Here is a 27,193-nt window from a genome sequence, read left to right as displayed (position 1 = left end):
AAAATGGAGGTTTTTGGGGAGAAAAGGGGGGTTTTGGGGGAGAAAATTGAATTTTTTGGGGAAAAAATGGGGTTTTGAGGGAAAAAAATGAATGTTTTTGGGGAAGAAATGAATTTTTTTTGGGAAAAAATTTGAATTTTTTGGGGAAAAACAGAGGATTTTTGGGGGAAATGGAGGTTTTGGAGGAAAAAACTTGAATTTTTTGGGGAGAAAAGGGGGTTTTTAGGGGAAAAAATTGAATTTTTTAGGGAGAAATGGGGGTTTTTGGGGGAAAAAAATGGAATTTTTTGGGGAAAATGGAGGTTTTGGGGAGAAAAATGGAGGTTTTTGGGGAAAAATGGAGGTTTTGGGGAGAAAAATTGAGGTTTTGGGGGAAAAATTGAATTTTTTTTTGGGAAAAATGGGGGTTTTGGGGGGAAAAATGGATTTTTTTTGGGAAAAATGGAGGTTTTGGGGAGAAAAATGGAGGTTTTGGGGAAAAAATGGAATTTTTTGGGGGAAAAAAGGGAAATTTTGGGGAAGAAATGAATTTTTTGGGGAAAAAGTTTGAATTTTTTGGGGAGAAAAGGGGGTTTTTGGGGGAGAAAATGGAATTTTTTGGGGAAAAATGGGGGTTTTGGGGGGAAAAATTTGAATTTTGGGTCCCTTCCCCCCCCAGCAGTGCCCGGATGCGGGGGCAGGGTGAGGGCCGGGCAGATTTTGGGTTGTTTTGGGTTATTTTGGGTGGGGATTTTGGAGATTTTTGGCTGATTTTGGCTGGTTTTTGGGGGATTTTTGCTGATTTTTTGTCCTCTCCCCCCGGCAGTGCCCGGATGCGGGGGCAGGGCGAGGGCCGGGCAGATTTTGGGTTGTTTTGGGTCATTTTGGGTGGGTTTTCAGGGATTTTTGGGTTATTTTTGGATGTTTTTTTTGGGATTTTTGGCTGATTTTGGCTGGTTTTTTTTGGGATTTTTGGCTGATTTTGGTCCCTTTGCCCCCCAGCAGTGCCCGGATGCGGGGGCAGGGCAAGGGCTGGGCAGATTTTGGGTTGTTTTGGGTCATTTTGGGTCATTTTCAGTGGGTTTTTTTTTGATTTTGGCTGATTTTTGGGGGATTTTTGCTGATTTTGGTCCCTTTCCCCCCGGCAGTGCCCGGATGCGGGGGCAGGGCGAGGGCCGGGCAGATTTTGGGTTGTTTTGGGTCCTTTTGGGTTATTTTTGCTGGGATTTTTAATATTTTTGGGTTATTTTATGGGGTTATTTTTGGGATTTTGGCTGGGTTTTGGGGGATTTTTGCTGATTTTGTGCCCTTTCCCCCCGGCAGTGCCCGGATGCGGGGGCAGGGCGAGGGCCAGGCAGATTTTTGTTATTTTGTGTAATTTTGGGTTATTTTTGCTGGGATTTTTAATATTTTTGGGTTATTTTATGTGGTTTTTTTGGGGATTTTGGCTGTTTTTTGGGGGATTTTTGCTGATTTTGGGTCCTTTCCCCCTGGCAGTGCCCGGATGCGGGGGCAGGGCGAGGGCCGCGCCCCCCCCCCCGGACCCCCGGGCCGAGCCCATCGACAGCTCGGGGGGGCCGGCGCTGGCCCTGCCCTCGGGGGGGGCCCTGAGCGCCCGGGGGCTCCCCCCGGGCCCCGCCCGCGAGCACCTGGAGAAGGCTCTGCTGGGCCAGGAGGCCGAGAGGTGAGTCAGGAACACACCTGGGGGGCTGAAAACACACCTGGGGGGGATAAAATATACCTGGGGAGGGATAAAACAGCCTAAAAACTCACCTGGGGGGGATAAAATGTACCTGGGGGGCATAAAACCACACCCGGGGGGGAAAAACAGTGTAAAAACCCACCTGGAGAAGGCTCTGCTGGGCCAGGAGGCCGAGAGGTGAGTCAGGAACACACCTGGGACCCCAAAAACGCACCTGGGGGGGATAAAACGTACCTGGGGAGGGATAAAACCACACCTGGGGGGATAAAACAGCCTGAAAACTCACCTGGGGGGGATAAAACCACACCTGGAGAAGGCTCTGCTGGGCCAGGAGGCCGAGAGGTGAGTCAGGAACACACCTGGGACCCCAAAAACACACCTGGGGGGGATAAAATATACCTGGGACCCCAAAAATATACCCAAAACCACACCTGGAGAAGGCTCTGCTGGGCCAGGAGGCCGAGAGGTGAGTCAGGAACACACCTGGGACCCCAAAAACACACCTGGGACCCCAAAAAATACACCTGGGGGGGTTAAAAACGCCTTAAAATTCTCTGAGGCTCCCTAAAATTCTTCCCAGTCCCTCCCAGTCCCCCCCAAACCCCTCCCAGTCCATCCCAGTCCCCCGCAGTCCCTCCCAGTTCATTCCCAGTTCATTCCCAGTCCGTCCCAGTCCCCCCCAAACCCCTCCCAGTCCATCCCAGTCCCCCCGCAGTCCCTCCCAGTTCATTCCCAGTTCATTCCCAGTCCGTCCCAGTCCCTCCCAGTTCCCTCCCAGTCCCTCCCAGTCCCCTCCCAGTTCCCTCCCAGTCCCTCCCAGTCCCCCCCCAGTCCCTCCCAGTCCCTCCCAGTCCATCCCAGTGCCCCCCAGTCCCTCCCAGTCCCTCCCAGTCCCCCCCAAACCCCTCCCAGTCCCTCCCAGTCCATCCCAGTCCCTCCCAGTCCATCCCAGTTCCCTCCCAGTTCCCTCGCAGTCCCTCCCAGTTCCCTCCCAGTCCCTCCCAGTCCATCCCAGTTCATTCCCAGTTCATTCCCAGTTCCCTCCCAGTCACTCCCAGTTCCCCCCAGGAGGAAGAAGCTGCGCTTCCACCCCCGGCAGCTTTACCTGAGCGTCAAGCAGGGGGAGCTGGGCAGGGTCATCCTGATGCTGCGTGAGTGGGGACCCCAAAAACAACCCCAAAATCTGGGGGGGAACCCAAAAAAAATCCCAAAATTTGGGGGGGGACCCCAAAAAAATCCCAAAATTCGGGGGGAACCCAAAAATCCCAGGGAAATCCCAAAAATTCTGGGGAAAATCCCAAAAATTTGGGAGGATTTGGGGTCATTCTGATGCTGCGTGAGTGGGGACCCCGAAAAATCCCAAAATCTGGGGGGGAACCCCAAAAAAATCCCAAAATTCGGGGGGAAATCAAAAATCCCGGAGGAAATCCCAAAAATCCCCCAGAAAATCATGGGGAAAATCTCACAGTTTGGGGGGATTTGGGATCATCCTGATGCTGCGTGAGTGGGGACCCCAAAAAACCCCCAAAATCTGGGGGGGGACCCCAAAAAAAATCCCAAAATTTGGGGGGACCCCAAAAAATCCCTGGGGAAATCACAAAAATTCTGGGGAAAATCCCAAAAATCCTGGGGAAAATCCCAAAATTTGGGGTCATTCTGATGCTGCGTGAGTGGGGACCCCAAAAATCCCAAAATCTGGGGGGGAACCCAAAAAAATCCCTAAATTTGGGGGGTGGTCTGGGGGGTCCTGGGGGGATTTTGGGGTCTTTGGGTGGTGTTGGGGTCTTTGGGGGGTTCCCAATCACATTTTGGGATTCCTGACCCATTTTTGGTTCCTTTTTCCCATTTTTTGGTCCCTTTTCCCATTTCTGCTGTTTTTACCCATTTTTGGGTTTTTTTATCCCATTTTTTGTCTTTCTTTTCCCATTTTTGTCCCCCTTTACCCATTTCTGGTGTTTCCCCCCCCCCATTTTTTGTCTCCCTTTACCCATTTCTGCTGTTTTTTACCCCATTTTGGGTCCCTTTTTGCATTTCTGATGTTTTTTTTTTACCCATTTCTGCTGTTTTTTACCCCATTCCTGCTATTTTTTATCCATTTCTGCTGGTTTTTACCTATTTCTGGTGTTTCTCCCCCCATTTTTTGTCTCTCTTTTCCCATTTCTGGTGTTCCTTTTCCCATTTCTGGTGTTCCTTTTCCCATTTTTGCTGTTTTTGTTACCCATTCCTGCTGGTTTTTTACCCATTTCTGCTGTTTTTTCCCCCATTTCTCCTGGTTTTTACCCATTTTTGCCGTTTTTTTCCCCCATTTCGCGTCCCTCCCCCAGTGGACAACCTGGACCCCAACTTCCAGAGCGACGCGCAGAGCAAGCGCTCGGCGCTGCACGCGGCCCGCGCAGAAGGGGCACCTGGAGATCTGCCACCTGCTGCTCCAGGTGAGTGACACACCTGTGTGACACCTGTGTGACACACCTGGGACACACCTGGGACACGTGAGGGACAGCCCAGTAACACCCCAGTGCTCCCAGTATGGGATCTGTGCGATCCCAGTGCCCCCAGCACAGCCCAGCAGGGGCACCTGGAGATCTGCCACCTGCTGCTCCAGGTGAGCTCACCTGCGGGACACACCTGGGACACACCTGGGACACACCTGAGGTACCAGTGACACCAGTGCAGGGCTCCCAGTGCTCCCAGTATGGAATCTGTGCGATCCCAGTGCCCCCAGCACAGCCCAGCAGGGGCACCTGGAGATCTGCCACCTGCTCATCCAGGTGAGCACAGACACACCTGGGACACACCTGAGGTACCAGTGACACCAGTGCAGGGCTCCCAGTGCTCCCAGTGTGGGATCTCAGCCATCCCAGTGCCCCCAGTGTGTCATTCATTGGTCACTCAGGGGTCACTCAGGGTCACTCAGTGATCACTAAGGGTCAGTGGTCACTCAGTGGTCACTCAGGGGTCAGTGGTCACTCAGGGTCACTCAGGGGTCACTCAGTGGTCACTGTGGTCACTCAGGGTCACTCAGGGGTCACTCATTGGTCACTCAGGGTCACTCAGGGGTCACTCAGGGTAACTCACTGGTCACTCAGTGGTCACTGTGGTCACTCAGGGTCACTCAGGGGTCACTCAGTGGTCACTCAGGGTCACTCAGGGGTCACTCAGGGTCACTCACTGGTTACTCAGTGGTCACTCAGGGTCACTCAGGGGTCACTCAGTGGTCACTCAGTGGTCACTCAGGGTCACTGGTCACTCAGGGTCACTCAGTGGTCACTCAGTGGTCACTCAGGGGTCACTCATTGGTCACTCATTGGTCACTCAGGGTCACTCATTGGTCACTCAGGGTCACTCATTGGTCACTCAGTGGTCACTCATTGGTCACTCCGGGTCACTCCGGGTCACTCATTGGTCACTCAGGGTCACTGTGGTCACTCTCTGGTCACTCTCTGGTCACTCTCTGGTCACTCCAGGCCGGGGCCAACATCAACGCCGTGGACAAGCAGCGCCGCACGCCGCTGATGGAGGCCGTGGCGCACGACCAGCTGGAGACAGCGCGGGTACCTGCTGCAGCGGGGGGGGGTGCGCCTACAGCCAGGTGAGTGACACACCTGTGTGACATCATAGACACACCTGTGACACACCTGTGACGTCATTGATACACCTGTGACATCACACACACACACAGCGCGGTACCTGCTGCAGCGGGGGGGGGTGCGCCTACAGCCAGGTGAGTGAGGTCATCACACACCTGAGTGACGTCATTGATACACCTGTGACATCACACACACACACAGCGCGGGTACCTGCTGCAGAGGGGGAGCTGCGCCTACAGCCAGGTGAGCTGTGACGTCATAGATACACCTGGGTGTGAGACACACCTGTGACATCATACATACACCTGTGACATCACACACACACACACGGCGCGGTACCTGCTGCAGTGGGGGGGCTGCGCCTACAGCCAGGTGAGTGACGTCATCACACACCTGAGTGACGTCATCACACACCTGAGACACACCTGTGATGTCATGGCACACAGTCGTCACACACGCCTGGGGGTGACGTCATTCCACACCTGTGACGTCATCGCGTAACTGTGACATCACAGCCACACCTTTGACGTCAGCACGTGCACGTGACATCACACGTGTGGTGTCACCACACGCCCTGTGATGTCACCATGCAAGCCATGACATCATCCCGACACACTGTGACGTCACTTCCTCTCTGTATGACATCATCACACACCTGTATGATGTCATTGCCTCCTCATGTGACGTCACCACTCATCTGTGTGACGTTCACCATCTCCATATGATGTCGCCACCCTCATATGACATCACCACTCCCCTGTATGATGTCACCACCTGTGTATGACGTAATTGCACACTTGTATGACATCACTGCCCACTGCATGACATCATTGCTTCCTTGTATGACATCATCGCCTCCCCTGTGACGTCACCACCCCCCCCGTGTGACGTCCACAGGAGGAGGACGGCTCCACCTGCCTGCACCACGCGGCCAAAAACGGGAACCTGGAGATGGTGGAGCTGCTGCTGAGCACCGGCCAGGTGGACGTCAACGCGCAGGTGAGCCTGTGGTCAGTCTGTCCTGAGTGTGGTCAGTCTGTCCTGAGTGTGGTCAGTCTGTCCTGGGAGTGGGTCAGTGTGTCCTGGGAGTGGTCAGTGTGTCCTGAGAGTGGTCAGTGTGTCCTGAGTGTCCTGAGAATGGTCAGTGTGGTCAGTGTGTCCTGAGTGTCCTGAGAATGGTCAGTGTGGTCAGTGTGTCCTGAGTGTCCTGGGGATGGTCAGTGGTCAGTGGAGCTGCTGCTGAGCACCGGCCAGGTGGACGTCAACGCGCAGGTGAGCTGGGAATGGTCAGTGTGTCCTGAGTGTCCTGGGAATGGTCAGTGTGTCCTGAGAGTGTCCTGAGTGTCCTGGGAGTGGTCAGTGGTCAGTGGAGCTGCTGCTGAGCACCGGCCAGGTGGACGTCAACGCGCAGGTGAGCTGGGAATGGTCAGTGTGGTCAGTGTGGTCAGTGTGTCCTGAGTGTGGTCAGTGTGTCCTGGGAGTGGTCAGTGTGGTCATTGTGTCCTGAGAGTGGTCAGTGTGTCCTGAGTGTGGTCAGTGTGTCCTGGGAGTGGTCAGTGTGTCCTGAGAGTGGTCAGTGTGTCCTGGGGAGTGGGTTCAGTCTGTCCTGAGTGTGGTCAGTGTGTCCTGGGAGTGGTCAGTCTGTCCTGAGTGTGGTCAGTCTGTCCTGAGAGTGGTCAGTGGTGTCCTGGGAGTGGTCAGTGTGTCCTGAGTGTCCTGAGAATGGTCAGTGTGTCCTGAGAGTGGTCAGTGTGTCCTGAGTGTGGTCAGTGTGTCTTGAGTGTGGTCAGTCTGTCCTGAGTGTGGTCAGTGTGTCCTGAGTGTGGTCAGTCTGTCCTGAGAGTGGTCAGTCTGTCCTGAGAGTGGTCAGTGTGTCCTGGGAGTGGTCAGTCTGTCCTGAGTGTGGTCAGTCTGTCCTGAGAGTGGTCAGTGTGTCCTGGGAGTGGTCAGTGTGTCCTGAGTGTCCTGAGAATGGTCAGTGTGTCCTGAGAGTGGTCAGTGTGTCCTGAGAGTGGTCAGTATGTCCTGAGTGTGGTCAGTCTGTCCTGAGTGTGGTCAGTGTGTCCTGAGTGTGGTCAGTCTGTCCTGAGAGTGGTCAGTGTGTCCTGGGAGTGGTCAGTGTGTCCCTGAGTGTGGTCAGTGTGTCCTGAGTGTGGTCAGTCTGTCCTGAGAGTGGTCAGTGTGTCCTGAGTGTGGTCAGTGTGTCCTGAGTGTGGTCAGTCTGTCCTGAGTGTGGTCAGTGTGTCCTGGGAGTGGTCAGTCTGTCCTGAGTGTGGTCAGTCTGTCCTGAGAGTGGTCAGTGTGTCCTGGGAGTGGTCAGTGTGTCCTGAGTGTCCTGAGAATGGTCAGTGTGTCCTGAGAGTGGTCAGTGTGTCCTGAGTGTGGTCAGTGTGTCCTGAGAGTGGTCAGTGTGTCCTGAGAGTGGTCAGTGTGTCCTGAGAGTGGTCAGTCTGTCCTGAGAGTGGGTCAGTGTGTCCTGAGAGTGGTCAGTGTGTCCTGAGAGTGGTCAGTGTGTCCTGAGTGTGGTCAGTGTGTCCTGGGAGTGGTCAGTGTGTCCTGAGTGTGGTCAGTCTGTCCTGAGAGTGGTCAGTGTGTCCTGGGAGTGGTCAGTGTGTCCTGAGTGTGGTCAGTGTGTCCTGAGTGTGGTCAGTCTGTCCTGAGAGTGGTCAGTGTGTCCTGGGAGTGGTCAGTGTGTCCTGAGTGTGGTCAGTGTGTCCTGAGTGGGGTCAGTGTGTCCTGAGTGTGGTCAGTGTGTCCTGAGTGTGGTCAGTCTGTCCTGAGAGTGGTCAGTGTGTCCTGAGAGTGGTCAGTGTGTCCTGAGTGTGGTCAGTGTGTCCTGAGTGTGGTCAGTGTGTCCTGAGAGTGGTCAGTCTGTCCTGAGAGTGGTCAGTCTGTCCTGAGTGTGGTCAGTCTGTCCTGAGTGCGGTCAGTCTGTCCTGAGAGTGGTCAGTGTGTCCTGAGTGTGGTCAGTGTGTCCTGAGAGTGGTCAGTGTGTCCTGAGAGTGGTCAGTGTGTCCTGAGTGTGGTCAGTGTGTCCTGAGAGTGGTCAGTGCGTCCTGGGAGTGGTCAGTCTGTCCTGAGTGTGGTCAGTGCGTCCTGAGAGTGGTCAGTGCGTCCTGGGAGTGGTCAGTCTGTCCTGAGTGTGGTCAGTCTGTCCTGAGTGTGGTCAGTGTGTCCTGAGAGTGGTCAGTGTGTCCTGAGAGTGGTCAGTGTGTCCTGGGAGTGGTCAGTCTGTCCTGAGTGTGGTCAGTCTGTCCTGAGAGTGGTCAGTGTGTCCTGGGAGTGGTCAGTCTGTCCTGAGAGTGGTCAGTCTGTCCTGAGAGTGGTCAGTCTGTCCTGAGTGTGGTCAGTGTGTCCTGAGAGTGGTCAGTGTGTCCTGAGTGTCCCGGGAATGGTCAGTGGTCAGTGGAGCTGCTGCTGAGCACCGGCCAGGTGGACGTCAACGCGCAGGTGAGCCTTGGGGTCAGTGTGTCCTGAGTGTCCTGAGAGTGGTCAGTGTGTCCTGAGAGTGGTCAGTGTGTCCTGGGAGTGGTCAGTGTGTCCTGGGAGTGGTCAGTGTGGTCAGTGTGTCCTGAGTGTGGTCAGTGTGTCCTGGGAGTGGTCAGTGTGTCCTGGGAGTGGTCAGTGTGTCCTGGGAGTGGTCAGTGTGGTCAGTGTGTCCTGAGTGTGGTCAGTGTGTCCTGAGAGTGGTCAGTGTGTCCTGAGTGCGGTCAGTGTGGTCAGTGTGTCCTGAGTGTCCCGGGAATGGTCAGTGGTCAGTGGAGCTGCTGCTGAGCACCGGCCAGGTGGACGTCAACGCGCAGGTGAGGGAATGGTCAGTGTGTCCTGAGTGTCCTGAGAGTGTCCTGGGAGCGGTCAGTGTGTCCTGAGTGTCCTGAGAGTGTCCTGGGAGCGGTCAGTGTGTCCTGAGAGTGTCCTGGGAGTGTCCTGGGAGTGGTCAGTGTGGTCAGTGTGTCCTGAGAGTGTCCTGAATGTGGTCAGAGTGTCCTGAGTGTGGTCAGTGTGTCCTGGGGATGGTCAGTGGTCAGTGGAGCTGCTGCTGAGCACCGGCCAGGTGGACGTCAACGCACAGGTGAGCCTTGGGGTCAGTGTGTCCTGAGTGTCCTGAGAGTGTCCTGGGAGTGGTCAGTGTGGTCAGTGTGTCCTGAGTGTCCTGAGAGTGGTCAGTGTGTCCTGAGTGTCCTGGGAATGGTCAGTGGTCAGTGGAGCTGCTGCTGAGCACCGGCCAGGTGGACGTCAACGCGCAGGTGAGGGAATGGTCAGTGTGTCCTGGGGATGGTCAGTGTGTCCTGAGTGTCCTGAGAGTGTCCTGAGAGTGTCCTGGGAGCGGTCAGTGTGTCCTGAGTGTCCTGAGAGTGTCCTGGGAGCGGTCAGTGTGTCCTGAGAGTGTCCTGGGAGTGTCCTGGGAGTGGTCAGTGTGGTCAGTGTGTCCTGAGAGTGGTCAGTGTGTCCTGAGAGTGGTCAGTGTGTCCTGAGAGTGTCCTGGGAGTGTCCTGGGAGTGGTCAGTGTGGTCAGTGTGTCCTGAGAGTGGTCAGTGTGTCCTGAGTGTCCTGAGAGTGGTCAGTGTGTCCTGAGAGTGGTCGGTGTGTCCTGGGGATGGTCAGTGGGTCAGGGGTGGTCACTGACCCCGAGTGACCCCTGAGTGGCCCCCGAGTGACCCCCAGGACAGCGGGGGCTGGACCCCCATCATCTGGGGTGGGTTTGGGGTGGTCAGTGAGGGTCAGGGGTGGTCTGGGGTGGTCTGGGGTGGTCTGGGGGATGACCAGCCGGTGGTCAGTGGGTCAGGGGTGGTCACTGACCCCGAGTGACCCCTGGCTGACCCCCGGCTGACCCCCAGGACAGCGGGGGCTGGACCCCCATCATCTGGGCGGCCGAGCACAAACACATCGAGGTCATCCGGCGGCTGCTGACCCGCGGGGCCGACGTCACCCTGACCGACAACGTGAGGCACACCTGGGGCACCTGGGGACACCTGGGGACACCTGGGGACACCTGGGGACACCTGGGGACAGCTGGGGACATGGGGGGCACACCTGGGACACCTGGGGACACCTGGGGACATGGGGACACAGCTGGGACGACACCTGGGGACACTGGGGACACACCTGGGATACACCTGGGGACACACCTGGGGGACACCTGGGGACACCTGAGGGGACCCAGGGTGGCCAGTGCTGGTCAGTGCTGGTCAGTTGGTCACTCCCTGGCAGGAGGAGAACATCTGCCTGCACTGGGCAGGCGGTGGCTGGGTTTGGGTGCCCTGGGGTGGTCAGTGCTGGTCAGGGGCTGGCTGTGGCTGCTCAGCAGTGGTCAGCGCTGGTCAGCAGTGGTCAGTGACGGTCAGTGCTGGTCAGTGCTGGTCAGTGCTGGTCAGCGCTGGTCAGCAGTGGTCAGTGACGGTCAGTGCTGGTCAGTGCTGGTCAGTGATGGTCAGTGCTGGTCAGCAGTGGTCAGTGACGGTCAGTGCTGGTCAGTGCTGGTCAGTGATGGTCAGTGATGGTCAGCAGTGGTCAGTGACGGTCAGTGCTGGTCAGTGCTGGTCAGTGATGGTCAGTGATGGTCAGTGCTGGTCAGTGATGGTCAGTGATGGTCAGTGCTGGTCAGTGATGGTCAGTGATGGTCAGTGATGGTCAGTGATAGTCAGCAGTGGTCAGTGCTGGTCAGTGCTGGTCAGTGCTGGTCAGTGCTGGTCAGCAGTGGTCAGTGCTGGTCAGTGACGGTCAGTGCTGGTCAGTGCTGGTCAGTGCTGGTCAGTGCTGGTCAGCAGTGGTCAGTGCTGGTCAGTGCTGGTCAGCAGTGGTCAGTGCTGGTCAGTGCTGGTCAGTGCTGGTCAGTGCTGGTCAGCAGTGGTCAGTGCTGGTCAGTGCTGGTCAGTGCTGGTCAGCAGTGGTCAGTGCTGGTCAGTGCTGGTCAGTGCTGGTCAGTGCTGGTCAGTGACGGTCAGTTGGTCACTCCCTGGCAGGAGGAGAACATCTGCCTGCACTGGGTGCTCAGTGCCTGGGTTTGGGTGGTCAGTGGCTGGCTGTGGCTGGTCAGTGGCTGGGTTTGGGTGGTCAGCAGTGGTCAGTGCTGGTCAGTGCTGGTCACTGACGGTCAGTTGGTCACTCCGTGGCAGGAGGAGAACATCTGCCTGCACTGGGCATCGTTCACGGGCAGCGCCGAGATCGCCGAGGTGCTGCTGAACGCGCAGTGCGACCTGCACGCCGTCAACTTCCACGGGGACACGCCCCTGCACATCGCGGCCCGGGAGAGCTACCACGACTGCGTCAGGTATTGGGTCTGGGGGCTTCTGAGGGGGTCACAGGGGTCACAGGGGTCTGGGGGCTTCAGGGGGACACAGGGATCCCCCCATTCCACGGGGACACCCCCCTGCACATCACGGCCCGGGAGAGCTACCACGACTGCGTGAGGTCAGGGAATTGGGGCTGGGGGCTTCGGGGGGGGGCTGGGGGCTCCCAGGGGGCTGGGGGAGTCACAGAGCCTGGGGGGAGTCAGGGGACACAGGGATCCCCCCATTCCACGGGGACACCCCCTGCACATCACGGCCCGGGAGAGCTACCACGACTGCGTCAGGTATTGGGGCTGGGGGCTTCGGGGGGGGTCACAGGGGTCTGGGGGGTTTGGGGGATTCAGGGGAGTCAGGGACCCCCCATTCCACGGGGACACCCCCTGCACATCACGGCCAGAGAGAGTTAGCATGATTGTGTGAGGTCAGGGAATTGGGGCTGGGGGCTTCGGGGGGGGCTGGGGGGGTCACAGGGGTCTGGGGGCTTCAGGGGAGTCAGGGGACACAGGGATCCCCCCATTCCATGGGGACACGCCCCTGCACATCGCGGCCAGGGAGAGCTACCACGACTGTGTGAGGTCAGGGAATTGGGGCTGGGGGCTTCTGGGGGGGTCACAGGGGTCACAGGGGTCTGGGGGCTTCAGGGGAGTCAGGGGACACGGGGGACACGGGGACACCCCCCTGCACATCACGGCCAGAGAGAGCTACCACGATTGTGTGAGGTCAGGGAATTGGGGCTGGGGGCTTCTGAGGGGGTCACAGAGCATCAGGGGGGTCACAGGGGTCAGAGGGAGTCAGGGACCCCCCCATTCCACGGGGACACCCCCCTGCACACCGTGGCCAGGGAGAGTTATCATGATTGTGTGAGGTCAGGGAATTGGGGCTGGGGGCTTCGGGGGGGTCTGGGGGGGGTCACAGGGGTCACAGGGGTCTGGGGGCTTCGGGGGAGTCCCTGGAATGCTCCACAGAGGATCCCATGGGGAGAATCCATTAAAGGGAGAGGGGGGGTCCCCGAAATTTGGGGTGAATTTGGGGTGGATTTGTGGGGGTCTTGGAATTTGGGGAGGGGTCCGGAATTCGGGGAGGGCTCTCAGGAATTGGGGAGGGGTCCCATGAATTAGGGGAGTTCCCTGGAATTTGGGGAGGGGTCCCAGGTGGTCCCCGACCCCCCCTCCCCAATTTGGGGTCCCTGGAATGCTCCACAGAGGATCCCCTGGGGAGAATCCATTAATGAGGGGGGGGGGTCCCCGAAATTTGGGGTGGAACTGGGGGGTCCCAGGGCGCTCCCATGAACTGGGGAGGGGTCTCAGGAACTGGAGGGGCCTCAGGAATTGGGGAGGGGTCCCCTGAATTATGGGAGTTCCCTGCAATTTGGGGAGGGGTCTCAGGCGGTCCCTGACCCCCCTCCACAATTTAGGGCCCACAGAGGATGCCCTGGGGAGAATCCATTAACGGGAGTGGGGGGATCCTGAAACTTGGGGTGAATTTGGGGGGTCCCAGCTGGGTCGCAGCAATTCGGGGAGGGGTCGGGAATTCGGGGAGGGGTCCCTGACGCCCCGCTGCCCCCGCAGCCTGTTCCTGTCGCGCGGGGCCGACCCCGAGGTGCGGAACAAGGAGGGCGACTCCCCCCTGGACCTGACCCCGGAGCGCTCCGAGGTGTGGGTGGCGCTGCAGCTGAACCGCAAACTGCGCCTGGGGGCGGCGGGCCGGGCCCTGCACACCGAGCGCATCGTCAGCAGGTGGGAACGCCGGGTTTTGGGGTTAATTGGGGTTAATTTGAGGATTTTGATTTTTATGGGATTTTTTGGGATTTTTCTGGGGATTTTTTGGGGGTGTTTTGGGTCCCAAACTGCGCCTGGGGGCGGCGGGCCGGGCGCTGCACACCGAGCGCATCGGCAGCAGGTGCGAGTGGGCATTTAAGGGTTAATTGGGGTTAATTTGGGCATTTTGATTTTTTGGGGATTTTTTGGGGATTTTTTGGGGGTGTTTTGTGTCCCAAACTGCGCCTGGGGGCGGCGGGCCGGGCGCTGCACACCGAGCGCATCGGCAGCAGGTGGGACCGGCAGTTTTGGGGTTAATTGGGGTTAATTTGAGGATTTTGATTTTTATAGAATTTTTGGGGATTTTTCTGGGGATTTTTTGGGGGAGTTTTGGGTCCCAAACTGCGCCTGGGGGCGGCGGGCCGGGCGCTGCACACCGAGCGCATCAGCAGCAGGTGGAACGATGAATTTTGGGGTTTTTTGGGAATAATTTGGGTTTATTTCGGGTTTTAGGGCTTTTAGGATTTTTTGGAAATTTTTCAGATTTTTTCCCAATTCTTTTCCGATTTTTTTTCTATTTTTTTCCGGTTTTTTTTTATGATTTTTTTTCTGATTTTTTTTTCTATTTTTTAACAATTTTTCCCTAATTTTTTCAAATTTTTTTCGATTTTTTTCTGATTTTTTCCTCCAATGTTTTCTGATTATTTTTCGATTTTTTTTCTGATTTTTCTCTGATTTTTTCCAAATTTTTTCCATTTTTTTCTGGGTTTTTAAGATTTTTTTCCTGTTTTTTCCCTGATTTTTTTTCCAAATTTTTTTCAATTTTTCCTGATTTTTTTCGGGTTTTTTTTTCAATTTTTTCCCAATTTTTTCCCTTTTTTTCCCAATTTTTTCCACAATTTTTTTCTGATTTTTTCCCCATTTTTCCCTGATTTTTTCCATTTTTTCATGATTTTTTCCTGATTCTTTTCCATCTTTTTCACAATTCTTTCCTTTTTTCCCTATTTTTTTCCGATTTTTCACAATTTTTTCACATTTTTCCCCGATTTTTTTCAACTTTTTCCTGGTTTTTTTCCTCAAATTTCTTTGTATTTTTTTGGATTTTTTTTCTTTTTTTTTTCCCTTTTTTGGGATTTTTTTTTCTTTTTTTTTTTTTTTTTTGCACTTTTCCCATTCCTGGGTGGATTTTTGTGCACTTTTCCCATTCCTGGGTGGATTTTTTTTTGCATTTTTCCCATTCCTGGCCAGATTTTTTTGCATTTTTCCCATTCCTGGCTGGTTTTTTTTGCATTTTTCCCATTCCTGGGTGGATTTTTGTGCACTTTTCCCATTCCTGGGTGGATTTTTTTTTTCATTTTTCCCATTCCTGGTTGGATTTTTTTGCATTTTTCCCATTCCTGGCCAGATTTTTTTGCCCTTTTCCCATTCCTGGGTGGATTTTTTTGCCCTTTTCCCATTCCTGGCCGGATTTTTTTTGCACTTTTTCCATTTCTGGGTGGATTTTTTTTGCATTTTTCCCTTTTCTGGCTGGTTTTTTTTTGCATTTTTTCCCATTCCTGGGTGGATTTTTTTTGCACTTTTCCCATTCCTGGCTGGTTTTTTTTGCACTTTTCCCATTCCTGGCTGGATTGTTATTAATTCTGTCACCCCCAGGGACGTGGCGCGGGGCCACGAGAACGTGCCCATCCCCTGCGTGAACGGCGTGGACGAGGAGCCCTGCCCCCAGGACTACAAATACATCGCGGAGAACTGCGAGACCTCCACCATGAACATCGACCACAACATCACCCACCTGCAGGTGGGGGAAACGGGGAAAAACGGGGGAAAAACGGCAAAAATCGGTGAAAAAATGGCAAAAATCGGGGAAAAAATGGCAAAAAAATGGGATTTTGGGGGGTAAAATTGGATAAAAATTGGATTTTTGGGGATTAAATTGGATTAAAATGGGAATTTTGGGGGGGTAATTTGGATATGAATGGGATTTTTGGTGGTTAAATTGGATAAAAATGAAAATATTTGGGGTAAAATTGGATAAAAATGGGATTTTTGGGGGTTAAATTGGTGGGGAATGGGGATTTGGGGGACTGGGATGGACTGGGATGAACTGGGAGGGGATTTGGGGGCTGAGAACTGCGAGACTCCACCATGAACATCGACCACAGCATCACCCACCTGCAGGTGGGGGAAAACGGGGAAAAACGGGGAAAAAATGGGGAAAATCGGTGAAAAAATGGGGAAAAACGGTGAAAAAACAGCAAAAATCGGGGAAAAAATGGCAAAAAAAATGGGACTTTGGGGGGTAAAATTGGATAAAAATTGGATTTTTGGGGATTAAATTGGATTAAAATGGGAATTTTGGGGGTTAATTTGGATATGAATGGGATTTTTGGTGGTTAAATTGGATGAAAATTGAATTTTTGGGGGTAAAATTGATGGGCAAATGGGGATTTGGGGACACTGGGAGGGACTGGGAGGGGTTTGGGGCATTTTGGGGCTGAGAACTGCGAGACCTCCACCATGAACATCGACCACAACATCACCCACCTGCAGGTGGGGAAAAATGGGAAAAAACGGGGAAAATCGGCGAAAAAATGGGGGAAAACGGTGAAAAAATGGGGAAAATAGGTGAAAAAAATGGCAAAAATCGGGGAAAAAATGGCAAAAAAATGGGATTTTGGGGGGTAAAATTGAATAAAAATTGGATTTTTGGGGATTAAATTGGATTAAAATGGGAATTTTTGGGGGTAATTTGGATATGAATGGGATTTTTGGTGGTTAAATTGGATAAAAATGAAAATATTTGGGGTTAAATTGGATAAAAATGGGATTTTTGGGGGTTAAATTGGTGGGGAATGGGGATTTGGGGGACTGGGATGGACTGGGATGAACTGGGAGGGGATTTGGGGGCTGAGAACTGCGAGACTCCACCATGAACATCGACCACAGCATCACCCACCTGCAGGTGGGGGAAAACGGGGAAAAACGGGGGAAAAATGGGGAAAATCGGTGAAAAAATGGCAAAAATCGGGGAAAAAATGGCAAAAAAATGGATTTTGGGGGGTAAAATTGGATAAAAATTGGATTTTTGGGGATTAAATTGGATTAAAATGGGAATTTTGGGGGGTAATTTGGATATGAATGGGATTTTTGGTGGTTAAATTGGATGAAAATTGAATTTTTGGGGGTAAAATTGATGGGCAAATGGGGATTTGGGGGCACTGGGATGAACTGGGAGGGGATTTGGGGGCTGAGAACTGCGAGAGCTCCACGATGAACATCGACCACAGCATCACCCACCTGCAGGTGGGGAAAAACGGGGAAAATCGGCGAAAAAATGGGGGAAAACGGTGAAAAAATGGGGAAAAACGGTGAAAAAACAGCAAAAATCGGGGAAAAAATGGCAAAAAAATGGGATTTTGGGGGGTAAAATTGGATAAAAATTGGATTTTTGGGGATTAAATTGGATTAAAATGGGAATTTTGGGGGGTAATTTGGATATGAATGGGATTTTTGGTGGTTAAATTGGATGAAAATTGAATTTTTGGGGGTAAAATTGATGGGCAAATGGGGATTTGGGGACACTGGGATGAACTGGGAGGGGTTTGGGGTGAAAAAATGGTGAAGAAATGGGAAAAATTGATGAAAAAAATGGGATTTTGGGGGTAAAATTGGATAAAAATGGGAATTTTGGGGGTTAAATTGGATTTAAACTGGGAATTTTGGGGGTTAAATTTAATAAAATGGGGATTTTGGGGGTAAAATTGGATAAAAATGGGATTTTTGGGGGGACTGGGATGGACGGAGGGGATTTGGAGGCATTTTGGGGGAATTTTGTGTATTTTGGGTAAATTTTGGGTAAATCTTGGTGGGTTTGGATATTTTGGTCCGACTTTAAGAATTTCGGGTAAAAATGTTGGGTAAATTTTGTGTCTTTTGGGTTAATTTTGGGTAATTTTGGCATAACATCGGTGTAATTTTGTATATTTTGTTGCAAATTTTGGGTATTTGGTGTAAATTTTGGGTTACTTTTGCGTATTTTGGATAATTTGGGGTTAATTTTGCGTAACTTTGGGTTAATTTTGCACCAATTTGGGTTAATTTTGCACGAATTTGGGGTGTTTGTTCAGCACTGCACCTGCCAGGACGATTGCTCCTCCTCCAACTGCCTCTGTGGGCAGCTCAGCATCCGCTGCTGGTATGACAAGGTGAGAGGGGAAAAAACCCCAAAAACACCCCAAAAATACCCCAAAAATGTCCCCCAAAATACCAAAAAAATATCCTCAGAAATACCCCCAAAAAATCCCAAAAATTCCAAATAAATACCCCAAAAATACCCTAAAAATATCCCCCAAAATACCCCAAAAATATCCTAAAAATATCCCCCAAAATACCCCAAAAATATCCCCCAAAATACCCCAAAATATCCCCAAAAATACCCCAAAATTCCAAAAAAATATCCTCAAAAATCCCCCCCCAGGCAGCTCAGCATCCGCTGCTGGTATGACAAGGTGAGAGGGGAAAAAACCCCAAAAACCACCCCAAAAATACCCCAAAAACATCCTCAAAATTCCCCAAAAATATCCCCCAAAATACCAAAAAAATTCTCAAAAATACCCCAAAAAATCCCAAAAATTCCAAAAAAATATGCCAAAAAAAACCCCCAAAAATACCCTAAAAATATCCTCAAAATTCCCCATAAATATCCCTAAAAATACCTCCCAAAACCCCCCAAAATACTCAAAAAATACCCCAAAAAACCAAAAAATAGCCTCAAAAATATCCCCAAAAAATCCCCAAAATTCCAAAAAAATACGCCAAAAAAACCCCAAAAATACCCTAAAAATATCCTCAAAATTCCCCATAAATATCCCTAAAAATACCTCCCAAAACCCCCTAAAAATACCCCAAAAAATCCCAAAAATTAAAAAAAAAAGCCAAAAAACCCCAAAAATACCCTAAAAATATCCTCAAAATTCCCCAAAAATATCCTCCAAAATACCAAAAAAAATTTCTCAAAAATACCCCAAAAAATCCCAAAAATTCCAAATAAATACCCCAAAAATACCCTAAAAATCTCCCCAAAAATACCCCCAAGACCAAAAAAATAGCCTCAAAAATACCCCAAAAATCCCCAAAATTTAAAAAAAAATTGCAAAAAATTATCCTAAAACGCCCTAAAAATATCCTTCAAACTATCTCCAAAATTCCCCCAAAATACCCTAAAAATACTCCAAAATATCGTCAAAAAATCGGAATTTTGGGGTGTTTTTGTAGCCATTTTGGGGTAATTTTGGGGTATTTTTAAGGATATTTTTGGGCCATTTTGGGGTGTTTTTAAGGCTATTTTTGGGGTGGTTCTGAGGGTGATTTGGGGCCGTTTTGGGGGATTTTTGGGGTATTTTCAAGGGTATTTTTGAGGTTTTTTTAGGGGTATTTTTGGGCCATTTAGGGGTATTTTAAAGGGTATTTTTGGGATGGTTCTGAGGGTGTTTTGGGGCTGTTTTGGGGGATTTTAAAGGGTATTTTTGGGGTGGTTTTAAGGATATTTTTGGGCTGTTTTGGGATATTTTAAAGGGTATTTTTGGGGTGGTTCTGAGGGTGATTTGGGGCCGTTTTGGGGGATTTTTGGGGTATTTTCAAGGTTATTTTTGGGGTGGTTTTGTGTCTGTTTGGGATATTTTTAAGGGTATTTTTGGGGTGGTTTTAGGAGTATTTTTGGGCTGTTTTGGGATATTTTTATGGGTATTTTTGGGGTAGTTCTGAGGGCGATTTTGGGCAGTTCTGGGGTATTTTTAAGGGTATTTTTGAGCTGTTTTGGGGTAATTTTAAGGGTATTTTTGGGGTGGTTCTGAGCGTGATTTGGGGCCATTTTGGGGTAATTTTAAGGGTATTTTTAAGTGTATTTTTGGGGTGGTTCTGCGGGTATTTTGGGGCCGTTTTGGGGTGTTTTGGGGCCATTTTGGGGTGATTTGGGGCTGTTTCAGTGTCCCCTTTCCCCCCAAGGACGGGCGGCTGCTGCAGGAGTTCAATAAAATCGAGCCCCCCCTGATCTTCGAGTGCAACCAGGCCTGCACCTGCTGGAGGAGCTGCAAGAACCGCGTGGTGCAGAGCGGCATCAAGTGGGACCCCAAAACCCCAAAATCCCAAAATTCTGCACCCTAAAAACCCCAAAATCCTGAATTCTGCACCCAAAAAACCCCCCAAAACCCCAAAATCCCAAATTCCGCACCCCAAAAAACCGCGTGGTGCAGAGCTGCATCAAGTGGGACCCCAAAACCCCAAAATCCCCAAAACCCCAAAATTCTGCACCCTAATAACCCCAAAACCTGAATTCAGTACCCTAAAAACTCCAAAAACCCCAAAATCCTGAATTCTACACCTCAAAAACCCCAAAGAACCGCAGAGCGGCATCAAGTGGGACCCCCAAAAAACCCCAAATCCCAAAATTCTGCACCCCAAAAACCCCAAAAACCTGAATTCTGCACCCCAAAAACCCCAAAGAACCGCGTGGTGCAGAGCTGCATCAAGAGGGACCCCAAAATCCCCAAAATCCCAAAATTCTGCACCCTAAAAACCCCAAAACCTGAATTCAGTACCCTAAAAACCCCCAAAATCCCCAAAATCCCAAAATTCTGCACCCCAAAAACCCCAAAATCCCAAAAAACCTCAAATACCAGACCCAAAATCCCCAAATTGCCATTTTCTCCCCCAAAATCCCCCATTTTTCCCTCCCAAATTCCCATTTTTCCCCAAATCCCCATTTCCCCTTAATTTTCTCCCCCAAAATCCCCCATTTTCTCCCCAAAATTCACGTTTTTCCCTCCCAAATCCCCATTTTTCCCCAAAATCCCCCATTTTTCCCCCAAATCCCCATTTTCCCCCCATTTTCTCCCCCAAAACCCCTTTTTTCTCCCCCACATTCCCATTTTCCCCAAAATCCCCCATTTTTTCCCCCAAATTCCCCGTTTTCCCCCCTAAATCCCAAAAATCTCCCATTTTTCCCCCCAAATCCCCATTTTCTCCCCCAAATCCCCATTCTCTCCTTAATTTTCTCCCCCAAAATCCCCTTTTTCTCCCCAAAATTCCCATTTTTCCCTCCCAAATTCCCATTTTCCCCCAAAATCCCCCATTCTTTCCCCCAAATCCCCATTTTTCCCCCCAAATCCCCAAAATCCCTCATTTTCTCCCCCAAAATCCCCTTTTTTCTCCAAATTTCCCATTTTTCCTCAAATTCCCTCATTTTTTCCCCCAAATCCCCTTTTTCCCCCATTTTTCTCCCAAAATCCTTCATTTTCCCCAAAATCCCCATTTCCCCCCCAAAATCCCCCATTTCTCCCCCCAATCCCCTTTTTCTGCCCCACTTTTCCCAAAATCGCGGTTTTTTGCCCCGTTCCAGGGTCCGGCTGCAGCTGTACCGCACGGCCAAGATGGGCTGGGGGGTGCGGGCGCTGCAGGCCATCCCCCCCGGCACCTTCATCTGCGAGTGAGCGACCCCAAAATCGGGGAAAATAACCCAAAAATGGGGGAAACGGCCCAAAAACGGGGAGGGGAAAAGAAAAAATGGAGAAAAAAAAATCACAAAAATGGGAGAAAAAAAATCACAAAATAGAGAAAAAACCCCCCAAAAACGGGAGAAAAAAAGCAAAAATGGGAGAAAAAAAATCACAAAATGGGAGAAAAACAACCCAAAAATGGGAAAAAAACCACCCCAAAAACGGGGAAAACACCCCAAAAACGGGGAGGGAAAAAGAAAAAATGGAGAAAAAATCACAAAAAATGGAGAAGAAAACCCAAAAATTTGAGAAAAATGGGAGAAAAAACCCCAAAAATTGGAGGGAAAAAACCCAAAAATGGGAAAACAAACACCCCAAAAATGGGGAAAACAGCCCAAAAACGGGGAAGGGAAACAAAAAATGGAGAAAAAAAATCACAAAAAATAGAGAAAAAATCACAAAAAATAGAGAAAAAAACCCCCAAAAATGGGAGAAAAAAAAACAAAAATGGGAGAAAAAAATCACAAAAATGGGAAAACAAACACCCCAAAAACGGGGAAAACACCCAGAAAATGGGAAAACACCCCAAAAAACGGGGAAGGGAAAAGAAAAATAGAGAAAAAATCACAAAAATGGGGGAAAACACCCCAAAAACGGGAGAAAAACCCCAAAAATGGGGGGGGGGAAACAAAAAATAGAGACAAAAACCCCAAAAATGGGAGGAAAAAAATTTGTGGGGATTTTGAGGAATTTTCGTTTTTTAGGAGAATTTTAGGGGTTTTTTTGGGGGGGATTTTGGGGAATTTTAGTTTTTTGGGAGAATTTTAGGGGTTTTTTGGGGGGATTTTGGGGAATTTTAGTTTTTTGGGAGAATTTTGGGGTTTTTTGGGGGGATTTTGGGGAATTTCAAGGGGTTTTTGAGGATTTTCGGGGTGGATTTTCGAGATTTTTTTGAGAATTTTAGGCGATTTTGGAGAATTTTAGTTTTTTTTTTCCAGGATTTTAAGGGGGTTTTGTGGGGATTTTGAGGAATTTCAGTTTTTTGGGGGAGAACTTTAATATTTTTGGGGGGATTTCAGCCCTTTTCGGGGTGCCCAAAGGGGATTTTGTGCCCCAGGTACGTGGGGGAGCTGATCTCGGACGCCGAGGCCGACGTCAGGGAGGACGACTCCTACCTGTTCGACCTGGACAACAAGGTGGGGGCTTCGGGGGGGTCCAGGGGGGTCCAGGGGGGCTTTTGGGGGGGCTCAGGGTCAGGGGACCCCAAAACTTTTGGGGTGACCCCAAAATTTGGGACCCCAGCTCCCCCCCATGGGGATTAATCCCATTTAGGGAGTCCCAGGAATTTTAGGGGGTCTCAGGGATTTTGGGGGTCCCAGGGATTTTTGGGGGCTGCAGAATTTTTGGGGGGTCCCTAAAGGTGCTGAGGGTCCCCAGGTGTGCAGAGAAGGGACCCCCAAAACTTTTGGGGTCACCCAAAATTTGGGACCCCAGCTCCACCCCTGGGGATTAATCCCATTTAGGGGTCCCAGGGATTTTTGGGGGGTCCAGAATTTTTTGGGGGGGGTCCCACAGATTTTAGGGGGTCCCAGGAATTTTGGGGGGTCCCTAAAGGTGCTGAGGGTCCCCAGGTGTGCAGGGGAGAGACCCCAAAAATTTTAGGGTGACCCCAAAATTTGGGACCCCAGCTCCCCCCCATGGGGATTAATCCCATTTAGGGGGTCCCAGGAATTTTAGGGGGTCTCAGGGATTTTTGGGGGCTGCAGAATTTTTGGGGGGGTCCCTAAAGGTGCTTAGGGTCCCCAGGTGTGCAGAAAAGGGACCCCAAAACTTTTGGGGTGGCTCCAAAGTTTGGGACCCCAGCTCCACCCCACTGACCCAACGGGGGATTAATCCCATTGAAGGGGTACCAGGAGTGTTTGGGGGGTCCAGAATTTTTTTGGGGGGGTCTCAGAATTTTTGGGGGGTCCCTAAAGGTGCTGAGGGTCCCCAGGTGTGCAGAAGAGGGACCCCAAAACTTTTGGGGTGACCCCAAAATTTGGGACACCAGTTCTACCCTAATGGGGATTAATCCCATTTAGGGGTCGCAGGAGTTTTTGGGGAGTCCAGAATTTTTTGGGGGGGGTCCCAGAATTTTTGGGGGGTCCCTAAAGGTGCTGAGGGTCCCCAGGTGTGCAGAGAAGGGACCCCAAAACTTTTGGGGTGACCCCAAAGTTTGGGACCCCAGCTCCACCCCATTGACCCAGTGGAGGGGTCCCAGGAATTTTTGGGGCATTCCAGAGATTTTTGGGGGGTCCCAGGGATTTAGGGGGGTCCCTAAAGGTGCTGAGGGTCCCCAAGTTTGCAGGGAGACCCCAGGTAAGCAAAGAACAAACCCCAAATCTCCCGAAAAACCCCCAAAATTCACCCCCTCCCCTGCATTGGGCGAGGGCCCCGCCCCCTGACGGTGGCCCCGCCCCCTTTTTGCGACAGGACGGCGAGGTTTACTGCATCGACGCCCGTTACTATGGCAACGTCAGCCGCTTCATCAACCACCTGTGCGACCCCAACATCATCCCCGTGCGGGTGTTCATGCTGCACCAGGACCTGCGCTTCCCCCGCATCGCCTTCTTCAGCAGCCGCCACATCCGCCCTGGCGAGGAGCTGGGGTGGGCATTGATAAATATTTATAGGGTTTAATTGGGGTTTGATAGGGTTTGATAGGGATTTATTGGGGTTTGATAGGGATTTATTGGGGTTTGATAGGGATTTATTGGGGTTTGGGGTGCCAGGTGTTCATGCTGCACCAGGACCTGCGCTTCCCCCGCATCGCCTTCTTCAGCAGCCGCCACATCCGCCCCGGCGAGGAGCTGGGGTGGGACTGATAGGGATTTATTGGGGTTTGATAGGGTTTGATAGGGATTTATTGGGGTTTTATTGGGGTTTGATAGGGATTTATTGGGGTTTGATAGGGATTTATTGGGGTTTGATAGGGTTTGATAGGGATTTATTGGGGTTTTATTGGGGTTTGATAGGGATTTATTGGGGTTTGATAGGGATTTATTGGGGTTTGATAGGGATTTATTGGGGTTCATTGGGGTTTGGGGTGCCAGGTGTCCCTGTCACACCAGGACCTGCGCTTCCCCCGCATCGCCTTCTTCAGCAGCCGCCACATCCGCCCCGGCGAGGAGCTGGGGTGGGACTGATAGGGATTTATTGGGGTTTGATAGGGTTTGATAGGGATTTATTGGGGTTTTATTGGGGTTTGATAGGGATTTATTGGGGTTTGATAGGGATTTATTGGGGTTTGATAGGGTTTGATAGGGATTTATTGGGGTTTTATTGGGGTTTGATAGGGATTTATTGGGGTTTGATAGGGATTTATTGGGGTTTGATAGGGATTTATTGGGGTTTGATAGGGATTTATTGGGGTTCATTGGGGGTTTGGGGTGCCAGGTGTCCCTGTCACACCAGGACCTGCGCTTCCCCCGCATCGCCTTCTTCAGCAGCCGCCACATCCGCCCCGGCGAGGAGCTGGGGTGGGCATTTGTAGAGTTTTATTGGGGTTTGATAGGGATTTATTGGGGTTTGATAGGGTTTGATAGGGGTTTGATAGAGTTTGATAGGGATTTATTGGGATTTATTGGGGTTTTATTGGTGTTTGATAGGGGTTTAATTGGGGTTTGATTTGGTTTATTGGGTTTGATTGGGGTTTGATTGGGTTTCATTGGGTTTTATTGGGGTTTGATAGGGTTTTATTGGGATTTATTGGGGTTTTATTGGAGTTTCATTGGGTTATATTGGGTTTTATTGGGGATTTATAGAGTTTTATTAGGGTTTGATAGGGTTTGATAGGGATTTATTGGGGTTTGATAGGGATTTATTGGGGTTTGATAGGGGTTTATGGGGTTTTATTGGGTTTTATTGGGATTTATTGGGGTTTGATAGGGTTTGATGGGGGTTTGATAGGGATTTATTGGGGTTTGATAGGGTTATTTGGCTTCATTAGGGATTTATTGGGGTTTGATAGGGATTTATTTGTGCTTGATTGGGTTTGATTGGGTTTTATAGGGTTTTTATAGGGTTTTATTGGGGATTTATAGGGTTTTATTTGGATTGATAGGGTTTTATTGGGGACTGATCGGGTTTTATTGGGAATTTATTGGGTTTTGTTGGGATTTAAGGTTTTGTTGGGTTTTATTGGGGTTTCATAGGGTTTTATTGGTGCTTGATAGGGATTTATTGGGGTTTGATAGGTATTTATTGGGGTTTATTGGTGTTTGATTGTGTTTTATGGGTTTTTGTAGGGTTTCATTAGGATTTACAGGGTTTTAATGGGGATTTATTGGGGATTTTTAGGTTTTTATTGGGATTGATAGTATTTTACTGGGGTAACCCCAAACCCCCTGACCCCAAACCCCTTCTGGGCTGCCCCGGCTCCGGGGCCGGGCTCGGACACTCGGGGTGACCCCAAACCCCCTGACCCCCCCCTTTTCTGGGCTCCCCCGGCTCCGGGGCCAGGCTCAGACATTTGGGGTGACCCCAAACCCCCTGACCCCCCCCCTTTTCTGGGCTCCCCCGGCTCCGGGGCCGGGCTCGGGACACTCGGGGTGACCCCCAACCCCGTCCCCGCCGCAGGTTCGACTACGGGGATCGCTTCTGGGACATCAAGAGCAAATACTTCCCGTGCCAGTGCGGCTCCGAGAAGTGCAAGCACTCGGCCGAGGCGGGCGGGGGGGCGCGGGGACCCCCCCCGAGCTGCTGCCCCCGCTGCTGGCCCTGCCCCCGCCCTGAGGAACCCCCAAAACCCCAAAAAAACCCCCAAAAAAATACCCCAAAAAATCCCAAAAAAATACCCCCAAAAAAAACTCCCCAAAAAATACCCAAAAAAACCTCAAAAAAAACCCACAAAAAAACCCCAACCCCCCCCCCCAAAAAATCCCAACATACCCCCCCAAAAAATCCCAAAAAAAACCCCCAAAAAAATCCCCAAAAAATACCCCCCAAAAATACCTCAAAAAAAACCTCAAAAAACCCCCAAAAAATCCTAAAAAATCCCAAAAAACCCCCCAAAAAAACTCCCCCAAAATACCCCCAAAAAATACCCCCAAAAAATACCCCCAAAAAACCCAAAAACCCCCCCTAAAAATAAAAAAAAATCCCCCAAAAATCCCCCCAAAAATCCCTAAAAAAATCCCGCAAAAAAACCCCAAAATCCGCCCCGGAATGTCCCCAACCAGCCCGGATTCATCCTGAGTTTGTAGCCAAAAGTGCCCCAAATTCACCCAAAATTGCCCCAATTTTGCACCCAAAATAGCCCCAAATTCACCCCAAAATTGTTTCAATTTTGAAGCCAAAAGTGCCCCAAATTCACCCCAGAATTGCCCCAATTTCATACCTGAAACTGCCCCAAATTGGCCAAAATTCACCCAAATGGGCCCCAATTTTGTACCTGAAATGGCGCCAAATTCACCCAAAATTGCCCCAATTTTGTAGCCAAAAATCACCAAAAATTGTCTCAATTTTGGACTCAAAAGTGCCCCAAATTCACCCAAAATTGCCCCAATTTTGTACCTGAAACTGCCCAAAATTCACCCCAAATGGTCAAAATTCACTGAAATTTGCCCCAAATTCACCCAAAATCTGCAAAATTCACCCAAACTGCCCCAAATTCACCCAAAATGGTAAAAATTGACCCAAATTGGCCAAAATTCACTGAAAACGGCTCCAAATTCACCCAAAATTGACAAAATTCACCCAAAACAGCCCCAAATTTACCCCAAACGGCTTCAAATTGACCCAAAATTTCCCAAAATTCACCCAAATCCGCCCCAATTCCCCCCAAATTTCCCCTTTAGCCCCTCCCCCTCCCCTTTGATTGACGCCGGATTTGAACCAATAAAAAGCCTGGAAAAGAAAAAGGGGCGTGGTCTCGTGAAATGGGCGGGGTTTCACCGGGAGTGGGCGGGGCTATGGTGGAAAGGGGGGGAGGGGAATTTTTAACCCCCAGGACCCCCCCAGGACCCCCCCCAAAAATCCCCCAGACTCATTTCGGGTGGGGGAGGGGAAGTGCTTTATTGGCCGTGGCCCCGCCCCCCCAAAAAATTGGCCCCGCCCCCTTTAGGCCGTGGGGGGAGGGGCTCCCAAATCCCTGAGTCGGTGGGGGAGGGGTGGGGGGGGTTCCACCCCCTGCAGGAGCCCCTCCCCCCTACAGAGCCCCCCCAATACTGAACCGGCCCCTCCCCCCACCCTGGGACCCCCCCCGGAGCCCCCAAAAATGGGGGAGAGCCCAGAGCCCCTGTGGGGACCCCAAATCCTCTGTGGGGACCCCACAGAACCCCAAATCCCCTAAAGAGACCCCAAATCCCCTATAGAGACCCCAAATCCCCTATAGAACCCCAAATCC

The 27,193-nt window shown here is 51.0% G+C and overlaps 1 protein-coding gene across 1 annotated transcript; it reads left to right on the top strand.

The window, feature by feature from the left end:
- Positions 1–1,476: 1,476 nt before the first annotated feature.
- LOC135292150 (histone-lysine N-methyltransferase EHMT2-like) lies at positions 1,477–26,708 on the top strand (the record flags this gene model as incomplete). Its single annotated transcript, XM_064406386.1, is given in 16 exon segments — positions 1,477–1,510; positions 1,512–1,663; positions 2,750–2,832; positions 4,006–4,113; positions 5,146–5,270; positions 6,166–6,267; positions 10,107–10,211; positions 11,385–11,539; positions 13,127–13,294; positions 14,969–15,113; positions 17,443–17,520; positions 19,319–19,434; positions 20,712–20,798; positions 21,926–22,004; positions 23,281–23,456; positions 25,426–26,708. Coding segments are annotated over 16 exon segments (2,221 nt in total), but the record flags the coding sequence as incomplete, so codon positions are not given.
- Positions 26,709–27,193: the final 485 nt, after the last annotated feature.

The sequence above is a fragment of the Passer domesticus genome, unplaced genomic scaffold, assembly GCF_036417665.1.
Source record: "Passer domesticus isolate bPasDom1 unplaced genomic scaffold, bPasDom1.hap1 HAP1_SCAFFOLD_220, whole genome shotgun sequence".
Classification (NCBI taxonomy): domain Eukaryota; kingdom Metazoa; phylum Chordata; class Aves; order Passeriformes; family Passeridae; genus Passer; species Passer domesticus.
Note: the sequence above shows the minus strand (reverse complement) of the source record. Positions and strands in the feature narration are given on the sequence as shown.